This window comes from Mycetomoellerius zeteki, unplaced genomic scaffold (genome assembly GCF_001594055.1).
Source record: "Mycetomoellerius zeteki isolate Tzet28-1 unplaced genomic scaffold, Tzet1.0 scaffold199, whole genome shotgun sequence".
Classification (NCBI taxonomy): Eukaryota; Metazoa; Arthropoda; class Insecta; order Hymenoptera; family Formicidae; genus Mycetomoellerius; species Mycetomoellerius zeteki.
The window spans coordinates 102,122-113,067 of record NW_017256946.1 but is presented as its reverse complement, the minus strand read 5'-3'; the positions used below and the strand labels follow the sequence as shown (position 1 = coordinate 113,067).

The following is a 10,946-nucleotide window of genomic DNA, read 5'->3' as shown; positions in this document are numbered from 1 at the left end:
GTTTCTTACTGATTATCGAACAAGGACAGGATGACTCTTGTGTCTCTTGCTGGAAAGCTCCCAAAGTCGAAAAATGTAGATATGTTACCCGTCGAATATATCTATGGCTACATATAGTTCTATGCTTTGTGCACATAGAGGCGCCAGTAGACAAGTTTCATTTAAAACACCGCCCATCAGATCTCAGGCTATCTCTGGCTATTTTAAGCTTCTTTTGCTTTCTCTCTCTCTCTCTCTCCTCTCTGTGGTATATACGTACATTTGCAACATACATATACATATGTATATATAATATGATGATAGGTTATGAAGTCATGTATTCTTGCATCATTGTATAGTTCTTGTAGATAATGACGATTAGAGAACTCGAGCGTTCGTTTAACAACAAGTATATCTGCGTGAAGGAATAAAGTCAATAAAGGGCAACATCCGTCGTCGTTGGATTACGCGAGTCAGTGGAGCAAAATTGTACGCTCATCGTCTAGACTATGCAACAATTGTAACAGCGATAATCAAGCGGGGACGTGCAAAATACTAGGCTTTAGCAATGGCGTTGACACCAGATTTGTTCTATTTTGAATGGATCTCGTATCTTTGATTCCGGTTTCCGTTTTCTCCCGATAATGGACGGATTTGTATGTTCAGCTTATATACACAACAAAATAAATATTACGGCTTAGAAGATAAACTTATTGCTCTTGCATAACACGCTTTCTTATATCTTATAATACTTTTGATAGGTTATAATTTACAATATTAAATTTTTTTATTATTTTTACAAATATTATGTATCATTAATATTAAGAGTTCAAAAAAATTTAGCCCTTTCTCTTAAAATTTTTGCTAATGCAAGCCTTTAGAAGGCTACAGAATTTTTACCTTAAATTTTCCTGAAAATTTTATTCTAAGAAAAAGTATATTTTTAACATATAATGAGATACAAAACATACGAATGATTTTCACAGTCTTCTAAAGATTAATGAATATATTAATTGCTTCTACAGAAAGACAATGGAGGAGGCAATGAATCAGAATCTGACCATGATTGCCCAGAAATTCCTAATATCCCCTGGGTAGAGAGACCTAAAGAATGGACTTATACAATGAGAAGAAACATGCAGGTGATTATATCAAATTGATAAGATAGTGTACAAAATATTGATAAAATGTTTGACTTTCAACAAATGTTGTCAAACTTTACCAGCAATAATCTATTAATTTTCTATTGATAAACAAATGTTGTGTGTATGAATATCGATCAACAAAAGTTTCTTTTTGAATTATAATTTTATATAGTTCGTAAAAAATTAGTAGACATTTAATTTTTTGTATAGTTTTATATAGTTTGTAAAAAATTAGTATACATTTAATTTTTTTGCTTATTTTTACAAAAATTATATATCAATTTAATATACAACTATGTCTATGTTGTATTATAGGAAGTGGTACCTGGTGTGTTTCTTGGTCCGTATAGTGCTGCCAGCCGCTCTAAATTGCAATCTTTGCTTGATCATAGAATAACACATATAGTTTGTGTCAGGCACGCTATTGAGGCAAACCTTATAAAGCCAAACTTTCCCAACAGCTTCAAGTACGTGATTTTAATTGTAACAGCTTATTGATAGTGGCTTAACAAAAAAAGAATGAGAACGAGTCTAAGAACTTGAAAAAGTTCTTATTTCTGATTTTCTTCTTAATATTTTTAATTATTAATTTTATTTTATATTCCAATTTTATGATTAGGTTCATGATTTTTTCATAGTGATACATCAACTTAAGATTTAATTGATCTTGAATCAATGTGTCTTTTTGATTTCTCTTTATGGATTTATATTTAATTATATTTTGTGTGCTTATATTTTCTAAAGATACCTAGTCTTGGAAATCGCCGACACAATAACGGAAAATATCATTCAACATTTCAAAAAGGTGAAAGCATTCATTGATGAAGCCTTAAATTTAGGCGGTCGGGTCCTCATTCATGGAAATGCTGGTATTTCGAGATCTGCCGCATTGGTCTTGGCATATGTTATGGAAACATACGAACTTTCACAAATGTAATTTTTTTTCTATAAATAACAATATTTTTGTCTGAATTACAGAATTATACATTTATTTTACATATTCAGTAATTCTTACACTTCTGTTTACTGAAATTACAATACCGAAAAATCTTTGTAATATTTATTTTAGGCACGCATATTCGATGGTGCAACAAAGAAGATTCTGCATAAATCCGAACGAAGGTTTTATGATTCAACTAAGAGAATATGAACCTATCTATCAGGCAGAGAAAACGCTGAGAAATGAACAACAAAGTTCGGAAGTTCAACGTAGTAAGCGAACAATTCATCAGATTGAAATGGATAATCGATCGCAAGATAAGGTCGAGAACACAATAAATAGTTGATGATAACTTAAAGAAAATAGGGAAAAAACCGAAGTTACCAAGGTTCATTTTAGATCGGACGAACAAAAATATTTTCCTTTTTTTAGCTCCTTGCATTTTCTACTAATTTTTATTTTATTTTATTTTTCTTATTCTTTATTATCATTTATAACTGTTTTAAAGCGAGTTTTGTAAACTCAAATAATTCACAAAAGAAAATTATCAAATTAGAGACTTGACAAAAAAAAAATATCTAATAAAATGCTAAAAAAACATAATAACGAAATAATGTATTATTTATTTATTGAGATTCTAAATCGTTTATAATTAAAAAAGTTGATATTTAAAATATATACAAGCATATGTACCAACAAAATGTGTTTTTTTTTTAATTTATATTTATTTCTGTCATCATTTTTTCATTAATATGTTTTGACATGGCAATATTTGAAGTTAAATATTACATATTAAATTTATGTCAAAATATTTAATTAAAAAATAACACATTCATGTTTCTATAAAGGTAAAATCATCAATATTTTTCTATATTTTTCATTTGTTGAGATAACATCCTTGGAATCACGTAACTTTGGCAGGAAATTCTATGCACACTATTTTTTCGTTGTTCTCATTCACAAATTCCCACTTAATCTTGACATTCACCTGCAACATAATAAGAATTAAAACTTATTAATTAAACATAAGTCTAAAACTTCATTATATACATATAAGATATTTTTAATGGCTTAATTAGAATTTTTAATAAATTGAAAAAATAAAGAAAATAAGTTTTATGCTACTGACTTTGTGAGAAGGTCAAGCAACTGAGGCATATAAGTTTCTTAGAGAAATGATAATATGTACAAAACTGTTTAGTGTGCATTTCGACTTCGAATAATACGGACGTTATCAGTCTTGTTTCGAGCAATTGCTAGGCAATTCTTTATCTTATTATTGTTAACATATTATCCGAGATTTCAAAATATGCCTCAATCAAATCTGAGCTCAAGAAAGCGATTTTCGAAGAATGGGAGAAAATATCACCTACTATATGCGAAAGATTAGTACATAGCTTACCTAAAAGAATAGCAGAAGTCATAAAAAATAATGGCGGACCAAGCAAATATTAGTTTATATGATTATTTAAGAAATAAATGATAACATTTATAAAGATAGTGTTATTTATTTCCTTATAAATTGAAGAAATTGTTAAATAAATAAGGTGCCTAATAATTTTGTCAATGGCTGTATATGTAGGGTATCTATAAAGTCCCACCTAGGCCACATATCTCGGAAACGGCTTTAGATATGGAAAAATATCTCAGATAAAAGTTATAGGACATTAAGGGGGACATATGATGAAAATATGGATGACCATATTTTCGTATATTTGACGTATATTTGACCTTTAGGGACCTTCTGAAGGCTAGGTCAATATGATCGTTGTTTTCTTAAATGGAATCCCTCATTTTTTATTGCATATTCTTATAGTTTACCTTGAGAGCTTTTCAAAGCACTATAATAAAATATTTTTTCGTTAAGTACTTTTCGTTATGAGGATTAAAAGTTACAGTACCGCCGGCATTAACATTATCCAAGGTGTCCGATCAACGGCTAAAAACCTCTTGAATGTTGTTCGGGATCATGACCTGGATAACATTTGTCAAGGCCATTGGTGATTGTATTTCTTATTTTCATTTTTACGTAAAAATGATTAATTTTTAGTGCAAAAATGAAAATAAGAGGAACAACCTCCAGTGGCCTTGATTTTGATAAATGTTATCTAGGTCATGATCCTGAACAACATTCAAGAGGTTTTTAGCCGTCGATCGGACACCTTGGGTAATGTTAATGCCGGCGGTACTGTAACTTTTAATCCTCATAACGAAAAGTACTTAAAGAAAAAATATTTTATTATAGTGTTTTGAAAAGCTCTCGAGGTAAGCTACAAGAATATGCAATAAAAAATGAGGAATTCTATTTAAGAAAACAACGATCACATTGACCTAGCCTTGAGAAAGCAACTCAAGATCAAGTCCATATTTTTATCATATGTCCCCCTTAATGTTCTACAACTTTTGTCCGAGACATTTTTTCATATCTAAAAAATTGTTTCCGAGATATATGGCCTGGATAGGACTTTATAGACACCTTGTATATACCATATATAAATTATATTCCAATATCAATAAAATCTAAATTAAATCTCTTAAAGAAATAGAAATATATATAGCATATAAAGTTTAAATTTTACCGAAGGTAAATTTAAAGTTTATATGTAAGGCTATTTACCGAAGGGAAATTCTTTTTTATGGACATCATGGTCATATAATGATATTCTTGATCCTTGTGTAAAGGACATTTAAGCCCAGCATTAGGATCCTTGCACACATCAGGCTGGCTTAATGGAAAAGGTACCGGAAGGATATTCAGTATACCGTAAACACGTGCAACGATGTGTGAGATATCTTTGTCTGTAAAAGAAATGCACAAAATAATACATTATAGTTACAAAACGATCATTGCTTAATAATATATTATAGATCTATAATTAATTTAATTTAATTTAATTTACCATGTATCAAATATTATAATTATATAATGATATAGATTATAGAAAAATGTATATCTCTTAAATATGTATTTTTAACTAATAATTTAAATATATTTAATATCATTAAATTAAAATTAAATCGTCACAGAGAGAGAGAGAGAGAGAGAGATAAATTGGACGTGTGATTTGGATATAATTCTCATACTCACTAGGTTTAAAGTTGATAGACATAGTTGCATTAGTACCGCGCACGAAGTTACATTTTTCATCGGACGTACTACATTCGGAGATCACTACTTCTGTGAATTTACCTAATGTTGAGCCTAAGATGGAAATAAATATGAAGACTATATTAAATGAAAACATAAATGTATTAAATACAAATTAGATAACAAATAATAATATATTGGAAAGATATATATACATATTAAATAAATTTAAAAAGTAGACTCTTTAAAAAACTGCTCTTTAATTTTATAATGATTGGGTTACATTATATTTTATTTACATAAATTAATAAATTAAAAATTTCCAAGGGAAATAATTAAAATTATAAAACTGTTTAAATTTTGTAATTATAAAACAGGTCATATTTAGTAACAAAATATTAAATAATAAAATTTCAAGAATTTTAATTATATTCACTAACAAAATTTCTCATGAAATTTTATTATAATTTCTAGTGGACGAATTCTCCTTATGTAAAATATTTCTTATCATTAAATAATAATATTGTACTTGTGTAGATGGCATCAACAACACATTCCGTACTTTGTCCTGCATGCTTTTTGTTACTATCTCTGATGATAACTCAATTCTCGTATAAAATGACTTAAGCTTGAAAGGTGCGAGTCACCATTTATTTTTCAAGTAAACGATATGCGTCAAACATCATTAAATTCATCATTCTTCAGATAAAACGGTACATGCATTATGAACTGATAACATAATCAGACTTTCACAATAACAAACAAAACGCAGCACGCCGCTTAGTCATGAAAAATGATATATTTTATAATTAAACTATAATAAAATAATATATTTAATAAAAATTTGTTGCATATTAACAGTAGACATTTTTCTTTCAAAATAGATTAGCTACCCACTAAAAAATACACACTAACAGTAACATTACATTAATATTATAATTTTCCACTCAATATAAATGTAATATTGTACACGACAGTTACATTATTAAGTTGGAAATTATAACATTCGTGTAATGTTACTATTTGCTTTCTGCATACCACGCGTATTCATATTTCCTTTTAAAATAAAAAAGTGAAATATAAGGAATATAAAATAGAAATACAAATTAAATATTGTAAAGAAAAACTGCATTATAATTGTATTTTTATGAAATAGGAAATTTTTATGAAATAGGAATAATAATGAATAGCAAGGATGTATATCGTCGTTATTATTTCGCTGTGATCATGAAGTTTATTTAAACAACATGGATATAAAAAGATGATGATAAACTCGCGTTACCACGATAAATATCTTTTAACATCAGAGAAAAACATAAAAAATTTCAAATATCATACATGCAAATCTATAATTATACTGTTGAAACCTGAACTGGTTGAAATTAGATCTACTTGGCTTTCTTAAACACATATACATTACGCCTTCCTGCGCACTATCAGCGACGGATGCTTCTAAGCTTTGAAGGCAAATAAAGAAAAAATAAATTTTAGAAGGCGTCACTAATGTCCATCTTTATCAATGTAGATAAACTTTAATCTTGGTTTAACTTACTTTTTATCTTTTTCTAGTTTTAAGAATTAAATAAAGAACAAGTTAAATCGAGATTAAAGTTAATCTACATTAGTACAATGGACATAAAAATAATTTTTTCTTCCCTTCTTACAATAGAGATTTTTATCCTCTTCGGCATTTTTTTTCATTCCTTAAAACAAACAAACGGAACATTCATTTTAAGGAATGCCTCCCTTTCAACATCTTGGATCGAACTTTTATAATTTTTAACACTATATATCATTTTTAATAATATGTATCTATATAACATAATAAATCTTTGAAGATTCAGTGCTTTTTTAGTAGTACCTTATCATATATATATCATATATATATTATCATCGGTTACAATTAACAATATTTATGTCAATTAATTTAATTTTGCATGCTATACTTAATATAATTATAGTTTCATTTTACTATCAAAAGAAGGAAGTTATTAAAAAGTGATCGAATTTGGCCTCACAAGTGTAAATAAAAGGAATACCTAGTGGTTTTTTTTAGATTTTGATCTCCTGCATATATGATAAAATTATTAAAAAGTTCGTGGCATTTGGGAAACATCTCGAAAATTGAGCAAAAATTTTAAAATGTGTATAAGTATATCTTGTTCATGCTCAATTTTCGAGATATTTTCCAAACGCCAGAAATTTTTCGTATTCGGGTCAAAATCTACAAAAAACACTATTCTTTTCAAAGATGGAAACGTTACCTCATAAATATAACTCGTTACCGTTACCGTTCTTTTTTCTAAAAAATAACTCGTTATCATTATTCTTTATTGATTTCTAAAAGTAGCTCGTTTATATACTTCGTTACTATAACTTAAAATGTAACGAGTCGTTACTTTTTCGTTACTTTTTTTTTCGACACTAATAGAATATAGCGTTTTTCATTGGCAGACCTCAATGCACATTGAAACCGTTATACACTACTCTATTCTGAATGTAAAAATGAGGTATCTCAATTGATAAAATGCCTAAAGTATATTTTATCAAATAGCATAATAAAATGTATTGAGAATTTTACGGTTCTTTTTTTAACTCATTCCTATATTTTTATTAAACATACATCTTTACGTCGATTTATGTACAACGCTTTAAAGTGCATTGAGTGCTCACTAGTGCTACCAATGAAAAACGCTATATGTAGATTTTTACGGTAAATATTTTGAAGGGAAGTCAGAATTCTATCTTTTAGTAGAGAAATAAAACTCAAAAACATACATATATATATATACACTACACGGTTTAGTTACGACTAAAACTTTTACGTGGCTAGAAATAAAGTAACGAAAAAAGTAACTAATGAAATCATTACCATTACCCCAAACATATGACTACATTACCATGAACATTACTCAGAAGAAACAAATAGCTTGTAACGGTAACGACGTTACAAATACGCATTACTTACCAACCCTGATTTTTTTACTTATATCTTTAAGTCTGATCTACAATGTGCTCTTTGTTTCCTGTATCTTGCTTTTTTCCCTTTTTTGCGATCGTTTTATCGACGATTGTATTTCTTGCCATATGTTTCTTGTTTCTTCCAATGTTCATTAACTTTTATCTCGGGCAACGGAAAACGAGATATAAGAGGCAAAAAGATAAGATGTAAAAAATAACAAAAAGCAATCCAGTATCCAAAAAAAATGCCTAAATTCTAAGCAGAATCGTAAGGCTCGTAACATATTCCTATATATTTTAAATGTTTATACCTTTATACAATATTTTTACAGACAGCTTCTTACTAGCCATAAAATTTATAAAAAATTGTAGATATTTACGAAAATAATCGTACGTCTTACGATACATATGCATAAAATTAGAATACTAATCATAAGTTCTCATATATATACAAGTTTTACGAGAACACGTTACGAGTCTTACGATTCTGCTTAGAATTGACCCATAAGAATTTTAGATTCGGCAATGACTACACAAATCCATGTCTATCTATTTCAATTCCTTGGGAATTGAAATAGATAGATATAGATTCATGTAATCATTGTCGAACCAAATTCAAAATTCTGATTTTCGGATACTGGAAAGAAACAGAATATTAAAAAAGCACATCATAGAACAAGCTTTGAGGCTAAAATGGACTATTTTTTAACATTGGGTCTCTTCAAGTTTCTAAACGCGTGATGGATAAATCCCGAAAACGCAACATCCCTTCAGTAAATATTATTATTATTAACATTATTTTTCATTCAGAATAGATTTATTACAAATGATGATTTTCTGTTAATCCTTAACTAACAATAATAAAACACGCACTCACCGCAATCATCGAACTCGAAGGCAAGACAGGGCGCGAAACAACATAACGCGTAGAAAAGCGTAAACACGACAATCGCCATTCGGACCATGTTACTGTTGCTCGTACGGCTTCCGCACAGCTAATGATGGCTGCTACAATACTGCAGTTGTTTTAACATGTTGTATTCCCCCCTAGTAATGAAAGAGCGCCTCCAATCGGTTCTCGTTGCCGAAGTACCGATCGAGCTGAGATAGGAAGTTTATCATATATATCTTTTAATGATACTTCTTTTTTTTCTTTAACAGTTGACTACCTTTTCAATCGTCGTGGCTTTTCTATATACAGGGTGTCCTGTAAGTTTTTGCCAAACGTTTTTTTGTAGATAGAACGGACTAAACTGAGTCGAAAAGTCCTCTACTATTTTGCAATTTTCGCAGTTAACAAGATATTAATTACTAAAAATTGCCGAATATTAGTCTTCAATGATTTTTTACTCAAATACTATCAACTTATGAGACATCCTTATATATATACTATATATAAGGTTATACATATATATATAAGGTTATATATATATGGTTTTTCCCCGAAAAATACACATTTTTTCCTCGATTTTATTTTTCCGGAAAATTAAGAACACTTTAAAAGAGTGTTTTTAAAATTTTTTCGTATTCTTCAGAAAAATTAAAAAAAATACTCTCTTAGAGTATTCTTAATTTTTCGGAAAAATATATAAAATCGAGGAAAAATCTAAATTTTTTCCATTTTTTCCAAAAAAAAATTCTTTTAATAGGTTCTTTTTCGCCTATATTTGAATTTAATGATAGAATGTTGCTTTAAATTATTTTAAAAAATTATTTTATTTAAAAAAATAGAAAATTTGTCTCAAATTTCAAATACAATGATACGATTGATACGAATTACGAACAATACGAACGAATACGAAAGATACGAAACGAACGATTGATATGATTACGATATTTACGAACATACTAAACTTTGTCGTACAGCATAGAAATACGTATGTAATAACAATAATATCCTTATAAGAAAATTCTTTTTCCATACTCTGGCATTAAACTTTTTACATAGTTTATCAATCCTCTTTTTCTTTTCATATTGGAAAGAAAAGGTCAAAAGGATAATATTTTTGTGCAGAAAGTTCAGTTCTGGAATATAAAAAAAGAACAAACTTAAGATCTGTACTCCTTGCTTACACTTTTTTACACTCAGCGTCTTCGCTTTCTTTGTTTTCAACACTCGATGTTAAAGAAAAAAAGACTGGAAAAATATGGCAAAGAAAAAAACCGAAAAAAACCCAATTTTTTCCCAAATTTTCCGAGAATTTATTCGGATTAAGAACACTAGCCGTGCTACGAATTCACGCGACACGGCTTCACCGTTTTCTGGGCTTACACGTTTTCTTTATTAATTCGAAAACTGCAGCGAATATCTCAAAATGGTATAAAACTTTTTTGTTCCCCTTGACCTATATTATCCAGGTAGCAAATACACGTCATTTTGACGTCAAATTTTGGTCATTTACTGACCATGGCTGACGTCACTAAATGACGTCTTAATGACGTTCTGTCACAAAATTAATGACGTCGTTGCAAGGACGTCATTTTGACGTCATGTTAGAAAGTATTTGAATTATTATAATATGACTTTTAAGTTCTAATTTATATTAAGTCATAATAATTAAAGTTTATATCCATGTACATACATTGCAAATAATATATCTCTTTTAATAAAATATGTTATAAATTGCGGCTATGTTTAAATATACTTATTATTATCCTAATTAACTTTATCAATTTTTTTGTTAAACGCAAATAATTGATGTTTTATTCTGTATTTATTAATATACATATATTTTAATTCCCAATAATAACAATTAATTTGATGTAATTCAGATGTTAAAATAGAGACAAATAACGTCAAATTTATTACTACTTTGGGTATTTATATATATAT

At 28.5% G+C, this 10,946-nt stretch overlaps 2 protein-coding genes across 2 annotated transcripts; one reads left to right on the top strand and one right to left on the bottom strand.

The window, feature by feature from the left end:
• The first annotated feature begins 256 nt into the window (after positions 1 to 256).
• On the top strand, positions 257 to 2,602 carry LOC108722204 (serine/threonine/tyrosine-interacting protein). Its single transcript, XM_018447187.1, has 5 exons — positions 257 to 635; positions 1,005 to 1,121; positions 1,440 to 1,591; positions 1,869 to 2,057; positions 2,194 to 2,602. Exons 1-5 carry the CDS (start codon positions 624 to 626, stop codon positions 2,408 to 2,410), a joined length of 687 nt encoding a protein of 228 aa, XP_018302689.1. The 5' UTR covers positions 257 to 623; the 3' UTR covers positions 2,411 to 2,602.
• A 232-nt stretch (positions 2,603 to 2,834) lies between these two features.
• Positions 2,835 to 9,137, bottom strand: LOC108722216 (protein NPC2 homolog). The gene is made up of 4 exons (XM_018447198.1): positions 8,991 to 9,137; positions 5,153 to 5,266; positions 4,682 to 4,863; positions 2,835 to 3,052 (listed from the first exon to the last, which is right to left on the bottom strand). The coding sequence occupies exons 1-4, from the start codon at positions 9,076 to 9,078 to the stop codon at positions 2,969 to 2,971; spliced, it is 468 nt and encodes a 155-aa protein (XP_018302700.1). The 5' UTR covers positions 9,079 to 9,137; the 3' UTR covers positions 2,835 to 2,968.
• Between the last annotated feature and the right edge of the window lie 1,809 nt (positions 9,138 to 10,946).